Source organism: Mustelus asterias, chromosome 7, assembly GCF_964213995.1.
Source record: "Mustelus asterias chromosome 7, sMusAst1.hap1.1, whole genome shotgun sequence".
In the NCBI taxonomy this organism is placed as follows: Eukaryota; Metazoa; Chordata; class Chondrichthyes; order Carcharhiniformes; family Triakidae; genus Mustelus; species Mustelus asterias.
This window is the reverse complement of record NC_135807.1, coordinates 20,012,265-20,030,804: the sequence shown is the minus strand read 5'-3', so window position 1 is coordinate 20,030,804 and position 18,540 is coordinate 20,012,265. Positions and strand designations below refer to the sequence as shown.

Genomic DNA, 18,540 nt, shown 5'->3' with positions numbered 1-18,540 from the left:
CAATGGAGAGTCAGTGTGCCCCCAGTACAGCAATGAAGAGTCAGTGCATCCCCAGGACTGCAATGGAATGTCAGCACTCCCCCAGTACTGCAATGGAGAGTCAGCACTCCCCCAGTACTGCAATGAAGAGTCAGTGCATCCCCAGTACTGCAATGGAGAGTCAGCACTCTACCAGTACTGCAATGGAGCGTTAGCAGTCCCCAGTACTGCAATGGGGTGTCAGTGTGCCCCCAGTACTGTAATGGAAAGACAGCACTCCCCCAGTACTGCAATGGAGAGTCAGCAGTCCCCCAGTACTGCAACAGGGTGTCGGTGTGCCCCCAATACTGTAATGGAGAGTCAGCACTCCCCCAGTACTGCAATGGGGAGTCAGCACTCCCCCAGTACTGCAATGAAGAGTCAGCACTCCCCCAGTACTGCAATGATGTGTCACTGCTCCCGCAGTACTGCAATGGGGTGTTGGTGTGCCCCCAGTCCTGCAATTGAGTGTCAGCACTCTCCCAGTACTGCAATGGAGAGTCAGCGCTCTCCCAGTACTGCAATGGAGAACCAGTGCTCCCCCAGTACTGCAATGGAGTGTCAGCACTCCCCCAGTACTGTAATGGAGATTCAGCACTCCCCCAGTACTGCAATGGAGTGTCAGCACTCCCCCAGTACTGTAATGGAGATTCAGCACTCCCCCAGTACTGCAATGGAGTGTCAGCACTCTCCCAATACTGCAATGGAGAGCCAGTGCTCCCCCAGTACTGCAATGGAGGTCAGCACTCTTCCAGTACTGCAATGGAGAGTCAGTAGTCCCCCAGTACTGCAATGGGGTGTCAGTGTGCCCCCAGTACTGTAATGGAGTGTCAGCACTCCCCCAGTCCTGCAATGGAGAGTCAGCGCCCCCCCAGTACTGAAATGGAGTGTCAGCACTTCCCCAATCCTGCAATGGAGTGTCAGCACTCCCCCAGTACTGCAATGGAGTGTCAGCGCTCCTCTCGTATTGCAATGGAGTGCCAGCACTCCCCCAGTACTGCAATGGAGAGTCAGTGCGTCCCCAGCACTGCAATGGAGAGTCATCGCTCCCCCAGTACTGCAATGGAGTATCAGCGCTCCCCCAGTATTACAATGGGGAGTCAGCACTCCCCCAATATTGCAATGGAGAGTCAGTGCACCCCGAATATTGCAATGGCGTGTCCGCACTCCCCCAGTACTGCAATGGAGTGTCAGCGTTCCTCCAGTACTGCAATGGAGAGTCAGCACTCCCCCAGTCCTGCAATAGAGAGTCAGCGTTCCTCCAGTACTGCAATGGAGAGTCAGCACTTCCCCAATCCTGCAATGGAGTGTCAGCATTTCCCCAGTACTGCAATGGAGTGTCAGCACTCCCCCAGTACTGCAATGGAGTGTCAGCACTTCCCCAATCCTGCAATGGAGTGTCAGCATTTCCCCAATCCTGCAATGGAGTGTCAGCACTCCCCCAGTACTGCAATGGAGAGTCAGCACTTCCCCAATCCTGCAATGGAGTGTCAGCACTCCCCCAGTACTGCAATGGAGTGTCAGCACTTCCCCAATCCTGCAATGGAGTGTCAGCATTTCCCCAGTACTGCAATGGAGTGTCAGCATTTCCCCCAGTACTGCAATGGAGTGTCCGCGCTCCCCCAGTACTGCAATGGAGTGTCAGCACTCCCCCAGTATTGCAATGGAGAGTCAGCACTTCCCCAATCCTGCAATGGGGTGTCAGCACTCCCCCAGTACTGCAGTGGAGTGTCAGTGCTCCTCCAGTACTGCAATGGAGTGTCAGCACTCCCCCAGTACTGCAGTGGAGTGTCAGTGCTCCTCCAGTACTGCAATGGAGTGTCAGCGCTCCCCCAGTACTGCAATGGAGAGTCAGCACTCCTCCAGTACTGCAGATGATCATTGACCTGAAACATTGACCAGATTCTCTGGTCTCGCCCGCGGCTGGGATTCTCCAGCCCCGCTGCTGTGAATGGAGATTTGGCTGAGGGCGGAGAATTCCTGTTATTCACTCGGTTTCTCTCCACATAAGCTGCCTGGCCTGCCGAGATTTTCCAGTACCTTTTTTGTTCTGATTTTATATCAGCGGAATAGTTTGTAGCTTTGAGAAATGTGATGTGGAATTTCCCCTCAGGAGATTAAACCATTGATGTGGGTCCCATGGTATAGTTTGGAAAGCGTGTGATTAATGTCCTCAATCATTTCTCATTCACAAAGGGAAAATGTTGGAATCTTTCTGCGGCTCAAACCGCACTGTTGGGAAAAGGGAAAGAGGGGTAACGGGGGGCAAATGCACCCACATTCGCAGTGATCCAAATGGTGGTGTAGGTGCAAAGTCTCGCAAGAATAGGAAACCAGGATTCTCGCCAGCGAGATCTCCTGTTCCGATTTTCCACACCGTTCACTGGTGAGGAAATGAAGTTTCTGCTTGGAAAGGGCGGGAATCTCATGTCAATATTTTCACTTGACTTTCACTCGGGAGTCTCGGGGAATCGGAACCTATCCCAACAGACGCTGGGCATTAGGCAGGGTACACCCAGGACAGGATGCCAATCCATCACAGGGGACACACACACAAACACACATAAATAAACACACACACACAAACACACGCTCACAGAGAAACTGAGGGAGAAGTTAGCACGGCCAATCCACCTAACCAGCGTGTCTTTCGGACTGTGGGAGAGGGAAACCGGAGCACCCGGAGGAAACCCACGCAGACACGGAGAGAATGTGCAAACTCCACACAGTCAACCAAGCTGGGAATTGAACCCAGGTCCCTGGCGCTGTGAGGCAGCAGTGTTAGCCACTGTGCCACCGTGCTGCCCATCATTTCAATACCTTTTCATAAATTTTCATATTATTAGCGGGCTTCCCTACTGTATGACTATTATTTAAATGGTAAAAAATTGCAGCATGCTGCTGTGCAGAGGGTCCTGGGTGTCCTTGTGCAAGAATCTCAAGGAGTTGGTTTGCAGGTGCAGCAGGTAATTAAGAAGGCAAATGGAATTTTGTCCTTCATTGCTCGAGGGATGGAGTTTAAAAACAGCGAGGTTATGTTGCAGCTGTATAAGGTGCTGGTGAGGCCACACCTGGAGTACTGTGTACAGTTTGGGTCTCCTTACTTGAGAAAGGATATACTGGCACTGGAGGGGGTGTAGAGGAGATTCACTAGGTTGATTCCGGAGTTGAGAGGGCTTATAAGGAGAGACTGAGTAGACTGGGGCTATACTCATTGGAATTCAGAAGAATGAGGGGAGATCTTATAGAAACATATAAGATTGTGAAGGGAATAGATAAGATAGAAGCAGGGAAGTTGTTTCCACTGGCGGGTGAAACTAGAACTAGGGGGCATGGTCTCAAAATAAGGGGGAGCAGATTTAGGACTGAGTTGAGGAGGAACTTCTTCACATAAAGGGTTGTGAATCTGTGGAATTCCCTGCCCAGTGAAGCAGTTGAGGCTACCTCATTGAATGTTTCTAAGGCAAGGATAGACAAATTTTTGAACAGTAAAGGAATTAAGGGTTATGGTGAGCGGGTGGGTAAGTGGAGCTGAGTCCACGAAAAGATCAGCCATGATCTTATTGAATGGCGGAACAGGCTCGAGGGGCCAGATGGCCTGCTCCTGGTCCTAGTTCTTATGTTCTTATGTCCCCCCACATTTAGAAACTCATCTCGCTGATGTCACATCGTTGAGGTTTACAACAGGGATTTAAAAATATGATGAAAGCAAATTTGTTGCGAATTTACTCTCTTTTGGATTTAAAAATATGAGGCAGACAAAGGGAACTCGCCAGGGGCACACAGTTAGGTATAGCCCCTGGAGGGGAGAGGAACATCCTCTGGCACCCTGGCACGGTTCCCTGGAACGGGTGCCCATCTGGGGAGCTCTATTGGGGTAGGGAGATCCCCTTAAGTGTAGGGAGGGAGTTTCCCTGGTGCTGGTGTGTTGGAGGGTGTTGCCCCAGTATCGGTGTGGGAGTGGGCTTCCCTAGTGCATGTGGCAGGGTGGGGGGATTTGCTCCGGTGCTTGGGTGGAGGGGGTTCCCCTAATCTGTGGAGGGTGGGAATTGGCCAAGTGAGTGTAAAGGGGGTTCCATATATCCGTGGGGGAAGGGGGGAGGTTTCCTAGTGAGTCTGGGGCGTGGGTTCCCCATATCCGTGGGTGGGGTTTCCCAGTAAGTGTACGGGGCGGGGGGGGTCCCCATATCTGTGAGGGGGGGTTGCCCAGTGAATGTGGGGCGTGGGTTCCCCATTTCCATGGTCGGGGGGGGGGGGTTGCCCAGTGAGTGTACAGTGGGGGGGTTCCCCATATTCGTGGGGGGGGGGGGGGGGGCTGAGTTTCCCAGTGAGCACGGGGGGAGGTTCCCCGTATGGGTGTGGGTGGGGATTGCCCCAGTGAATGTACAGGGGGGTTCTCCATATTCGTGCGTTGGGGGTGTTGCCCAGTAAGTGTGGCGGGGGGGGCTCCCCCAGTGAGTGGTCCAGGGGGGCTTCCTCATATCCATGGAGGGGGGGGGGGCGGTGCCCAGTGAGTGTGGGGTTCCCCATCTCCATGGGGGGGAGTTGCCCAGTGTATCAGGGGGGGCGTTCCCTATATCCGTGGTGGAGGGGGTGGTGGGGGGCGGGGGGGAGTATTTTTTGGGGTGACCTCGCCTGGTGAGAAGAGTCGGCTGTGCAGTTGGGGGTCCGCGGGTTGGTTTTCTCACCAGTGCCAGCGCTCCGAGTAAATATTGGAAAATCTTGCCCAAGATTACAAATATAACCCACTGTCAGCACTGGAAAAGTTCACTCCTGACCTTTTCTGCATTCCATGCTTTCTTATCTTCCTGATGTCTGTTCTGTCATTTACGAAGTTGGTGAAGTACCACATTGCCAGAGGGCTCTGATCATTAACCCACTCAAAATCCCCCTTTGTGGAATACAACTTGTTTGTTATTGCTCTGAGGGGAAGTTGTTCAGTCCACAGTAACGTAACTAGAGCAGATATCTGGCACATATCCAGGTGGAGTTTGTTGTATGGCGTTCTCTTGAGAATCAGGAAATTATTGCAACAAACGGCAGCTGGGATTCTTCAGGCTCTTTTGAGGGGATCTTAGAATTGAATGAAAGTATCTGAAAGGCAAAACAGTGTAACTGTTCATAGAAGTGTCCTACCGTGCAGAAGGAGACCATTCGGCCCATCGGGTCTGCACTGACTCTCTGACAGAGTGTCTTACCCAAACACTCTCCCCTGCCCTATCCCTGTAACCCCACACATCTTGAGACACTAAAGGGTAATTTAGCATGGCCCATCCACCTAACCTGCTGATCTTTGGAGTATGGGAGGCAACTGGAGCACTCGGAGGAAACCCACGCAGTTACGGGGAGAATGTGCAAACTCCACACACACAGTCACCCGAGGCTGGAATTGAACCTGGGTCCCTGGCGCTGTGAGGCAGCAGTGCTAACCACAGTGCCACTCTGCTGCTCCGTGCCACTGTACCAAGTCAATCTGTCGAAGAAACCATAACCTTGCTCCTAGTCATCCCGAGTTACTGCTACTATCCTCGTTCTACATCCCCTAAATTATTGCCTCTTCGTTTGGTATTCTCTCTTTCCAATAGACTGGGTGACATGATTGGGATCTTGGAAATACTCAGCAGGTTTGGAAGAAATTCTGACGTGGAGTCACTGATCTGAAACGTTGGCCGGGATTTAATGTGGGTGACTGGGGTCTTGCCCACCGTTTAAAGGACCGATGGGAACCCCGGGTCACTTTTCCCTGTGAGGCCTGATGCTAATCCCAGTTAATCAGACTCATGAGCTGGGCTGCCTGATGGTGGCACGGGGGTGAGGTGGGAGCAAAGGGAGGAGGATGCCTTCCTGTAGGCCTCTGCCATCCTGATTGGGGGAATCCCTCGATTGGGCGCAGAGCGCTTGTGAACGGGGCCTCCCCGGGATGGCCAGTCCCCTGTTGCTGGTTGAATACCAGCAGTGGTGGGTTGAGATCTATAAGTGGTTGCTTAAGGGCCTCAATTGTACTCCAGTACGCAAGTGTTCCCACCCTGGAATTGATCAGAGGGAGGCAGGAGGGCAGCAGGATATCAACTCCACACCCTGCCACCAGAGCACTAGGCTTCCCTATTTCTGAACTCTCATCTCTGGCTGGGGGAGTAGGGATGAAGGGGATTAGATTCTCTCTTCACAGATGCTGCCAGATCCGCTGAGTGTTACCTGGACTTTCTGTTTTTATTTCAGGCTTTCGGCAGCTGCAGTGTTTTGCTCTTACAGTTGGACCTTGTGTGAGCAGAACCATGAGGATATCCAGTGTTATGTGTGTGTGTCAACGGGCTGGATGACATTTCAAGTGGTCACACACACACACACACACACACACACACACACTGCAAGCTTACAAGGAGATTCTCAAAATACAGACAGCAGGAGATATAAGACCATAAGACATAGAAGCAGAATTAGGTCACTCGGCCCATTGAGTCTGCTCCACCATTCAATCATGGCTGATATTTTTCTCATCCCCATTCTCCTGCCTTTTCCCCATAACCCCTGATCCCCTTATTAATTAAGAACCTATCTATCTCTGTCTTAAAGACACTCAATGACCTGGCCTCCACAGCCATCTGTGGCAAAGAGCTCCACAGATTCACCACTCTCTGGCTGAAGAAATTCCTTCTCATCTCTGTTTTAAAGGATCGTCCCTTTAGCCTGAGGTTGTGCCCTCTGGTTCTAGTTTTTCCTACTAGTGGAAACATCCTCTCCGCGTCCACTCGATCCAGGCCGATATCTGACAAGGTAGTGGGGCTGGAGGAGGTTATGTGGTTAGGGAGAAGCAAGGCAGTTGAGAGATTTGAACACAAGGTTCAGAATCCTGAAGCAGAGCTGTTGGGAGCCAGTGTAGATCAGCGAGCACAGGATGATAGGTGAATGAGAAGTGGAGTGATGTGGGATGAGCAGCAGAATTCTGGATGGCCTCAAATTTGTGGAGGGTAGAATGTGGGAGTTTGGCCGAGAGTGCATTGTAATGGTCAAATCTAGAGGTAACAAAGGCATGAATGAGGGTTTCAGCAGATGAACTGAGGTATGCAGATTTGGCTGATGACACGGTTACCACCATCTTTAACATGACCGTTAACACTCCCTTTTTTCTGTATCTGTGACAACTTTGTCAGTCTCACCTGAGCTGCTACCTATAGGTGACCTTCTGTTCTGCCCCAGTTTCTCCATCCCACTCTCCACTCTCTCATCCATCATCTTTCTGCCCCTCTTCATCTCTGAAGAAGAATCGTGCAGACTTGAAATGTTAACTCTGTTTCTCTCTCCACAGATGCTGCCAGTCCTGCTGAGTTTATCTGGCATTTTTTGTTTTCATTTCCAATTTGGGTGATGTTATGGAGGAGGAAATAGGTAGTCTTAGTGATGGCATGGATTTGTGGATGGGAGCTCATTTTGAGTTCAAATGTGGCACCAAAGTTATAAACCTTTTAGTTAAACTGCATATGATCTCTCTTCGCCCAAAGAGTGGTGAGCCTGTGGAATTCATTACCACAGGAAATGGTTGATGCCAAAACATTGAATGTTTTCAGGAGGTGGCTGGATATAACCTTGGGGTGACTGGGATCAAAGGTTATGGGGAAAGAGCGGGATTAGCCTATTGAGTTGGATGATTAAGCTGTGATTGTAATGAATGGCAGAGCAGGCTCGAAGGGCCAAATGGCCTCCTCCGGCTCTTATTTTCTCTGTTTCTATGATTGGCGGGTACAGGGATGGAGTCGTTACTTGGGAATAGGGGTTTGGGGACACCAGATGTAATGTTGCGAGGATGGGAAGAGGAACCATTGCAGGTGATAAAAATATCTGGGGTGGCACACTGCTGCCTCACATGCCAGGGACCCGGGTTCAATTCCAGCCTCGGGTCACTGTCTGTGTGGAGTTTGCACATTCTCTCCATATCTGCGTGGGCTTCCTCCCGCAGTCTAAAGATGTGCAGGTTATGTTGATTGGACATGCTAAATTGACCCTGGCGTCAGGGGATTAGCCGGGTAAATGCGTGAGGTTGTGGGAATAGGGCCTAGGTGGGATTGTGGTTGGTGCAGACTCGAATGGCCTCCTTCTGCACAGTAGGGATTCTGTGATTCTGTTCTATGAAGATTCTATGATGACTACGAAACTATTGTCGATTGTCGGAAAAACCCATCTGGTCTACGAATGTCCTTTAGGGAAGGAAATCTGTCATCCTTACAAAGTCTGGCCTACATGTGACTCCAAAGCCACAGCAATGTGGTTGACTCTCAACTGACCTCTGAAATGACCTGGCAAGTCACTCAGTTCAAGGTCAATTAGGGACGGGCAATACATGCCTGCCCAGCCAGCAACGCCCATGTCCCAGGAATGAATAAAAAAGCAACTTGGTACGAAATAGAACTTCAGTTCCGACACATTCAGGGAATGAAATGTTCAGCACTTTAGCAGCATGTGACATCTCAAAGAACAAAGAACAAAGAACAGTACAGCACAGGAAACAGGCCCTTCGGCCCTCCAAGCCTGTGCCGCTCCTTGGTCGAACTAGACCAATCGTTTGTATCCCTCCATTCCCAGGCTGCTCATGTGACTATCCAGGTAAGTCTTAAATGATGTCAGCGTGCCTGCCTCCACCACCCTACTTGGCAGCGCATTCCAGGCCCCCACCACCCTCTGTGTAAAAAACATCCCTCTGATGTCTGAGTTATACTTCGCCCCTCTCAGCTTGAGCCCGTGACCCCTCGTGATCGTCACCTCCGACCTGGGAAAAAGCTTCCCACTGTTCACCCTATCTATACCCTTCATAATCTTGTATACCTCTATTAGATCTCCCCTCATTCTCCGTCTTTCCAAGGAGAACAACCCCAGTCTACCCAATCTCTCCTCATAGCTAAGACCCTCCATACCAGGCAACATCCTGGTAAACCTTCTCTGCACTCTCTCCAATGCCTCCACGTCCTTCTGGTAGTGCGGCGACCAGAACTGGACGCAGTACTCCAAATGTGGCCTAACCAGCGTTCTATACAGCTGCATCATCAGACTCCAGCTTTTATACTCTATACCCCGTCCTATAAAGGCAAGCATCTCAGGGTCAATTTGGCTTTTTTTCACTCCCCCACAGGTTCCTCTGTTAAGCAATTGACCAAACATTTCCATCTGCTGCAAGTTTGCCCATAAATCCAGAAGCGATCTGCGCAAGTGGCAGAAAACACAAGATTCTGCCTGCTACTAAAATGGGATCTCCATTTTAACTGGCTGCGATTCTGCTTAAATCATGATTTTCCAAATAACGTTGGAGTCAGGTGATGATTGGAACAGCATGAGAGTAATTATAATGGATTGGTAGTTAAAATTATACAAGACAGTGTTCGCCCAGTGTTTAACACAAAGCTTTCATGTGAAGTTTAACCATATTTGCCCTTTGAAGTTGTGGCATTACTACTTTGCTGGCAATAACTATTATTATTGGCACAACTGAAGGATGCACACAGAGATAAATTTGCATTAATGGTATGTTTTCCGAGCTCGGTTGAGAATATCAGATATTCCACTGGCCAGTAACCTTGACCGTGTGAGTGTCCTGAACCTCGGGAAGGCTTACCTCTCCTGTTCAAACAGCTATGCAATCCACTTCCTGAATTTTTCATGGAGACACTTTGATAGCACACTATTTTTCTTGGCCCGGGCAGCAAGGTTTCATTTTACAACAGGAACACTTCCTGACAGCGTGTAAGTGAACGACAATGTGTCCCCCCCCACCCCCTTTTAACAAAACAAGCTCATTTAGTTTCAAGCTCTCTCGACTCGAGAGGAGAGACCAAGCTCAGGAGAAGGCTCACCAGAAACACAAGCCAACGGGGAAAGATAAGATGTAAAGTATTTCAAACATTTGCTGTTCTTTCTCTCCCTCCCTACGCCCCTCCCCAATTAGTTTGGAGTGGTTAACTGTAGCCTTGCTTTGGTCTGTCTGTGGTAGCCACAAGCAATACAGTGGATACCTCCTCAGACACTGGTTGCTGCCCACTTGTGCCTGGGGAGGCGTTGTTTTATATGCTAATCCTGTTACATGGGCTGGATTTTCTGATCACTCCAGTTGCTGTAGACAGCAAGAGAGAGAGAGATAGAAAGGCAGAACTGTTACCTTTAAGAATGCTTTGGAGACTGAATGCTAGTGTTAGCTGTCACTTGGAGTAGAAGGAAGCATGCGCCTGTAAGAATGGAGTTAAATGATTCAGGGAGTGTGGTTTTGACAGCTTACCATTCCTATACTCCCTCAAGAGTACCAAAAATGAAGCAAGGCTGTGTGACAGAACTTCCTTCAAGTCTTGTTCCCACACACAGGTAAACATTCAAATTATGCCGTGCCTAAGTAGAGATTTATGTATTATGCATAAGCTGATATTCTCTGCCATTAGAGCCTTTGTTCTGATTACAAGCCAAACGTGTACTACCTGCGTTTAGATTACCTGATGTGTAATATTAGCAGTTTTATTCTGTACTGGGAGGATTGTATTAGAAGTGGAAACTATCTGTGTAATATGCTGAAAAATGGAGACGTTTGGTGACATGTTATAAGCAACAAAAGTTTTTGCAAACTGAAGATAAATATCCAAGAATTTGTATTTTGGCAAACACAAGCTTTCATGAGTATGGTTGGGCAGAAAAGAGTGTTTTGTGTTCCATAATCCTCTTTATAAAAATCACTTGTATCGAAAGGATCAGAGTTACTCTGTCACGAACCATTCCTCTGTGTTTCTCCTTTCTTTCCCTCACCCTCTCTACCCGCAATCATTCCCTTTTCTCTTCTGTCTCTGTCTGCAACTCCCTCACTCCCTTCTCTTTTTCTCCTCTCTCCCCTTCTTCTCCTCTCTCCCCTTCTTCCTTTTCTCTGTCCCATTTCCTCCTCTCTCTTTCCTTCTCCTCCTTGTTTTCCCTCTTTGCTTTTACGTTCTATCCTATCATTTTTGGGATTTCCGATCCGCAGAGCCATTTTTTGCAATAAGACTCAACTTATGCTCACATCGGAACATCCGTACCTAGTGAGAATATCCCAATCAGCCCAAGCACGCTGCACTTTATTACAAAAACCCAAGTGATTAAGTTTAAAGTTTTTATTTATTAGTCACAAGGAAGGCTTACATTAACACTGCAATGAAGTTACTGTGAAATTCCCCTAGTCGCCACACTTTGGCGCCTGTTCGGGTCAACGCACCTAACCAACACGTCTTTCAGACTGTGGGAGGAAACCGGAGTGCCCGGAGGAAACCCATGCAGACACGGGGAGAACGTGCAGACTCCACACAGACAGTGACCCAAGCCGGGAATCGAACCCAGGTCCCTGGTGTTGTGAGGCAGCAGTACTAACCACTGTACCACCATGCCGCCCAATGATACGAATCTTGTGCCTTTTTCTCTTGACTCCTTAAACTTCACCCACCCAAGGATTGGGCGCCACAGTGGCACGCTGGTTAGCACTGCCGCCTCACAGCGTTAGGGACACAGGTTCGATTCCCGACTTGGGTCACTGTCTGTGCGGAGCCTGCACGTTCTCCCCATGTCTGCGTGGGTTTCCTCCGGGTGCTCCGGTTTCCTCCCACAGTCTGAAAGACGTGCTGGTTAGGTGCATTGGCCGTGCTAAATTCTCCCTCAGTGTACCAGAACAGGCGCGGGAGTGCGGCGACTGGATGATTTTCACAGTAACTTCATTGCAGTGTTAATGTAGGCCTACTTGCGACACTAATAAATTAATCTTTCGGGGACTAATACCTCTATTAAAAGCGACAAAAAATTCAGTAAAATGAGATATTTGCTGTTAAGTTTTGAATGCGCCTGCAGTTGGAGGTCACAGTTTGACTTCACCAGATTCCAGTCATTCTACTTCATAACACTCTTCAGAAATATAGAAAATAAATCCGTTTTGGGAATGATGTTTGAAAGATGGCCACATTACTAAAATTGATTTTGAATGCAAACCATCTAAAAAAAAACAAGGCCTGTAAATATTTTCACATGGGGGCTTTTTGTTGATTCTACAATGTCCCCAAAGTGGCACGGTGGTTAGCACTGCTACCTCACAGTGCCAGGGACCCGGGTTTGATTCCTGGCTTGGGTCACTGTCTGTGCGGAGTTTGCGCAAACTCCCCGTGTCTGCATGGGTTTCCTTTGGTTTCCTCCTACAATCTGAAAGACGTGCTGGTTAGGTGCATTGACCCGAACAGGCGCCGGAGTGTGGCGACTAGGGGAATTTAACAGTAACTTCATTGCAGTGTTAATGTAAGCCTTGTGACGAATAAATAAACTTTACTTTAAGTGGTGGTCAAGAAACCATATTGGACATTTCTGGCTGAAAAGGAAGTTTCCCCTTCTATTGCTGAAAGGCAAAAGATCCAGGGCCCACAGCTAGAAATGGTCTACAATAAGGGGACTAAAAATAAGAGGACTAAAGCCTGATTGAGGCCTTCACTTCAAGATTCATCTGCTTAACTGAGTTAAGCCGAAGTTTCTTTGAAATGTGGAGCTGGGTGGGGTGAGGGTGGGGGCGCAGAAAACGTTCTTCTCCTCAGTCCACTGAAAGGTTGTGGTTCGCTGCTGCCTCACTCCACCTTCCCCCTGATCCCTGCCATGCTTCTGACCCAGCCTCCAATCGTGCTGCCACCTCGCATGACCACCGATCTCCTTCCAGCTTCCTACCTCCTGACCTCTGACCTTTGATCCTTTCCTTCCAGGCCTCCAATTTGAATCTTTTTTCTTCACCCCTGCCCCGCACCCCCTCCCCCCACATTCCCCCCCACCCCCACAATGACACAATGACATACAAGGATTGCAGTGGTCTTATCCTGGTTTCTTGTTTGTTTCTAACACCAAGCAAGTCCCCTGAAGTGAGGCGTGAGGCCCAATATTTGGGTGGGCCGCTGGGCTGGGTCTCACTATTTGGGCTTTTGGGGGGGGGGTATACTCAGCCTCCCCTGTGTGCCCAACTATGGTGTAATCCATTTCCAACCTCAAACAGACCTGTGAGGATAATGTGCTCAATCATCACTCATCCTGTGTTTGGTTCAATGATGCTTCCATGCATTTAATAGAATCATGGCCAATCCACCTAACCTGCACATCTTTGGAGCGTGGAGGAAACCGGAGCACCCAGAGGAAACCCACCCAGACACGGGGAGAATGTGCAAACTCCGGCACAGACAGTGACCCAAGCTGGGAATTGGACTCAGGCCCCTGTCGCTGTGAGGCAGCAGTGCTAACCACTGTGTCGCCCCATCTTATTGACACATTTCCATCTTAATGACACAATGATGCATCTTGAGATGGATAGCATTACACTGCTCAAGTTTTTAAGAAACACGCAAAATGAATTTGACAAATATTTACCTTCATTTAGTAAAATAGAGGTAACATCCCTGGTTTAATTGGTCAGTGTGGTGTGAACTGATCACTGCCAATCTGCAGTACACTGCGGTACCATTCACCTCAAAGACCCTGGGTAAGGAGTGGTGGATGCAATGGTAGATACCCCTGGTCTAGGCTGTTATCCAATGCTTTCCTATGGCTAAGGACCTGTCTAGACATTGGAGACGGCAGGATCAAGCATGCGGGTGATGAGCCACCATGTCTGCTGAGACTGGTTGTGTTCAAGCATATCAAATGGTTACTTGGGTTAGGGGCAAGAAGGCCTTTTCACCCAAGGGACAATACCGTAGTTACAATTGACATCTCCCAAAGAGGAAAGAGGAAAGAATAGGCAAATTGAAATCAGCCTCTTTTGAAGGAGACATTGTGGTTTTCCTCCGGGTGCCCCGCTTTCCTCCCACAGTCCAAAGATGTGCAGGTTAGGTGGATTGGCCATGCTAAAATTGCCCCTTAGTGTCAGGGGGACTAGCTAGGGTAAATGAATGGGGCTATGGGGATAGGACCTAAGTGGGATTGTGGTCGGTGGAGACTCGATGGGCCAAATGGCCTCCTTCTGCACTGTATGGATTCTATGATTCTATTCCTGAAATGTGATTTGCACAACTACCTTTCTGTATGTGTTCCACCAACGCCATTATCACCAGTGGCAAATCTATCCTGACAGCACCTCCTGTTCATTGACTGAATGACGTAAGTATCAGACCTCAGCGACCCTTTTAACCCTGGCTAGTTTTTAACTTTTGCCAGCTGTCACATGCTAGGTAGTTCCATTAGTGACTGGAGGGGTTGACCTGCTATTGAATGGGAAATAACTTCATTAAAGTTCCATGCGATCATAACACACCTGCCATGTGAACCCGTGTATTAGTTAGCAGCAATTCTCTTTGCCACTGTTTTCTGTCCTTCTCACATGAAGTTCTCTCATTCACGCGGGCATGTAGTTTGACAACAACATACATTTATATAGCCCCTTTAGCGTAGTAAAATGCCCCATGGGCACTGGCTACCTATTGCACCTTTAGCCAAACATTCGTTACTTAAGTGGAAGTGGCACAATAGTTAGCACTGCTGCCTCACAGCACCAGGGACCTGGGTTCAATTCTGGCCTTGGATCACTGTCTGTGTGGCGTCTGCATGTTCGCCCCGTGTCTGCGTGGGTTTCCTCCGGTTTCCTCCCCCAGTCCAAAGATGTGTGGGTTAGGTGGATTGGTCATGCTAAATTGTCCCTTAGCGTCATTGGGACTAGCTAGGGTAAATACAGGGGTTATGGGGATAGATCCTGGGTGGGATTGTTGTCGGTACGGGCTCAATGGGTCGAATGGCCTCCTTCTGCAATGTAGAGATTCTATGATTCAAAGTCTATAATGTGAATATCAGCGTCCAATTCCAACATGGATGGTAAGGCAGCAGATTCAGATTCTCTCTTAGCCCAATAGCTACACAGGCACATTTTTGGCAAGTTTGCTGAAAATCAATCTCAAAGTGCCCCAAAGTTCCTTCTCGCCTGTACCCAAGGAGAGTTGAGGGCAGTTATAATAGTCTTCTCTGAACAGCTAATTCAGCTCAGAGCAGGGATTTACCATAGGATATTTGTGGTTTGCATTACTCACTGCTATACGAAACAATTACATTCACGCGAGATGTCGCTGGGGAAATCTGTGTTAACCACACTCTCATAAGAACTGAAATTTCGACAGGAAACTGGAATGAGATATATTTTTTTGAAAAGTTCCTTTCCAGCCAAGTTAGTGCAGAGACTGTTTGCATAAAGTGAGACCCAATGTTTATGCAATGATATCTTGTGCTGTTGGTTGTTTGCTGACAAGAGAACAAAGAACAAAGAAAATTACAGCACAGGAACAGGCCCTTGACCTCCAAGCTTGCACCGACCATGCTGCCCGACTGAACTAAAATCCCTTACCCTTCCAGTACCATATCCCTCTATTCCCATCCTATTCATGTATTTGTCAAGACGCCCCTTAAAAATCACTATCGTATCCGCTTCCACTACCTCCCCTGGCAGCGAGTTCCAGGCAACCACCATCCTCTGTGCAAAAAACTTGCCTCGTACACCTCCTTTAAACCTTGCCCCTCGCACCTTAAACCCATGCCCCCTAGTAATTGACTCTTCCACCCTGGGAAAAGCTTCTGAATATCCACTCTGTCCATGCCCCTCATAATCTTATAGACTTCTATCAGGTCGTCTCTCAACCTCCGTTGTTCCAGTGAGAACAAACCAAGTTTCTCTAACCTCTCCTCATAGCTAATGCCCTCCATATCAGGCAACATCCTGGTAAATCTTTTCTGTACCCTCTCCAAAGCCTCCATATCTTTCTGGTAGTGTGGCGACCAGAATTGAACACTATATTCCGAGTGCGGCCTAACTAAGATTCTATAAAGCTGCAACGTGACTTGCCAATTTTTAAACTCAATGCCCCAGCCGATGAAGGCAAACATACCATATGCCTTCTTGACTACCTTCTCCACCTGCGTTGCCACTTTCAGTGACCTGTGTACCTGTACACCCAGATCCCTTTGCCTATCAATACTCTTAAGGGTTCTGCCAATTGCTGTATATTTCCTACCTGTATTAGATCTTCCAAAATGCATTACCTCACATTTGTCCGAAGAGTGTTTGATTTGATTTGATTTGATTTGATTTATTATTGTCACATGTATTAGTATACAGTGAAAAGTATTGTTTCTTGCACGCTATACAAAGCATACCATTCATAGAGAAGGAAAGGAGAGAATGCAGAACGTAGTGTTACAGTTATAGCTGTAGAGTTGATGCCACTGTGGTTTGAAACGCAAAGAAGAAGATTTTCTATTTTGTACGTGTCATTAAATTCGAGTATGGTTCATGCACTTTGAACATATTGCTTCAAAGTTAAGTTCTTTTTTTCAAAAGCATCAAGCGCTTTAAAGAGTGTTCCTGAAGATTTTATTTCTAAATTGGGAAGATCGTGTCACATTAGAAAGCGGATTGAAGAGAAACAAGTTTCCCCTCTTGTGCTGTCAGCCAGGATCTCCCCCGCCGCCACCCCCCCCCCCCCCCCACCCCCCTGCAAACCCCCCACCTCACCCTGTGTGGTGTTCTGCTGTTTTAGAATGGTGCTGCTGGTGCATTTTTGATTAACTGCAGCTCTAAGTCAGGGAAATACCTAGACCGTGAGGCACAAATGGGGAGCAGAATTGCAGAGCTGGTCAATGAACCAGTTAATAATTAAGGGATAATCAAGTTAAAAGAAGTGCGTCAAAAGAATGAAGTAGGGCACACAAGAAGCTGGGACAATATTAGAGTCATAGAGGTTTACAGCATGGAAATAGGCCCTTCGGCCCAACTTGTCCGTGCCGCCCAGTTTTTACCAGATAGAAAGATGTATATTGGTCATTATTGGCTGAGGGGAAACAGAGAGGAACGTAAACTGGGAACCATTACATCTTCAATTTCTACATCACTCAATTATTTTTCTTTCATTAGTTATCTGCTCACTGGATGTGGGCTCCGCTGGCTAGGTCAGCATTTGTTGCACATCCCTAATTGAGAAAGTGGTGCACTCCCTCAAGAGGCGGCACAGTGGTTAGCACTGCTGCCTCACAGCACCAGGGAGCCGAGTTCAATTCCGGCCTTGTATCACTGTCTGTGTGGAGTCTACACGTTCTCCCTGTGTCTGCGTGGGTTTCCTCCGGGTGCTCTGGTTTCCTCCACATTTCAAAGATGTGCAGGTTAGGTGGATTAGCCATGCTAAATTTCTCCCCTAGTGTCAGGGGCATTAGTAGGTTACAGAGTGGTTATGGGGATAGGGCCTGGGTGGGATTGTTATCTGTGCAGGTTCGATGGGCCGAATGATCTCCTTCTGCACTGCAGGGATTCTATGATTCTAAGTGTAGGTGCTCCCACAGTGCTGGTACGGAGTGAGTTCCTGCATTTTGACCTGGTAACAGTGAAGGAACGGTGATATCTGTCACAGGTGAGCAGACGGTTGGAGGAGCAGGTGGGTGGGGGTAGAGGGGGTGCCCGGGTTGCAACATGTTTCTCTCGCTGTTGACGCTTTGCTTCAGCTTGCTCCTGGCAATGAATCTCAAGGTGTTCAGCTCATTGCCGGACACTTTTCCTCCACTTTGGATGGTCTTGCGCTGGGGATTCCTAGGTCTCAGTGGGGACGTTGCACTTTTTCAAGGAGGCCTTGAGGGTGTCCTTAAAGCATTTCCTCTGCCCTCCTGGGGCTCACTTGCCATGTCGAAACTTTGAGTAGAGTGCTTGTTTCAGGAGTCTTCATAGACTAGAATCCCTACAGTGCAGAAAGAGGCCATTCGGCCCATCGAGCCTATACCGACAACAATCCCACCCAGGCCCTATCCCCATAACACATGCATTTACCCTAGCTAGTCCCCCTGACACTAAGGGGCAACTTAGCATGGCCAATCCATCTAACCCGCACGTCTTTCCGATTTATGTGAGGAAACCGGAGCACCTGGAGGAAACCCACGCAGACATTGGAGAACGTGCAGACTCCACACAGGTCTGAAGTCTGAATTGAACTCGGGTCTCTGATGTTGTGAGGCAGCAGCGCTAACCACTGTGCCACAATACCACCCTGTCAGGCTTGGACACTAAGGGGCAATTTAGCATGGCTTGTGTCAGGCATGTGGATGATGTGGATCTAAGCCCGTTTCTGTGCCCTGTATCCTATGAAACCATTGTACAATTTGGGTCTGAGCCACTATGACATGATTCAAAGTGGAGCATGTGAATTATTCTCAGTTCTTGCCAATATTTGGTGTCAATTTGGGCCTATGTCCAGTTGAATGTGTGTGTGAGTGGGGAGGGGGCTTAGTATAATTTCTAGTGATAGACAGTACCAGCCCCCAGCTTGTCAGAAGTCTCTAACTTCACCATCCCACACTCCCGCTCTGTTCTACATAGCAGTGATGTCCAGTGTGACCTCCTTGAATAATGTCAATTATTAGAGGTTTCAGTGGACCAGCTCTTTCCTGTTATCAAGTATCATGTCCAGCAAGTGCTAAAGTGTTGTTGATACGTGGAAGTTTTGAGGACATAGAGTCATAGAGGTTTCCAGCATGGAAACAGGCCCTTCGGCC

At 48.5% G+C, this 18,540-nt stretch overlaps 1 protein-coding gene across 1 annotated transcript in view; it reads left to right on the top strand.

Moving 5' to 3' along the window:
* Positions 1 to 10,234: 10,234 nt before the first annotated feature.
* arhgap28 (Rho GTPase activating protein 28) overlaps positions 10,235 to 18,540 on the top strand; it is a 184,393-nt gene continuing 176,087 nt past the window's right edge. Inside the window, exon 1 of the mRNA XM_078215788.1 lies at positions 10,235 to 10,359. Within this exon, the coding sequence (XP_078071914.1) occupies positions 10,235 to 10,359 (125 nt within the window). The remainder of the gene's footprint in view (positions 10,360 to 18,540) is intronic.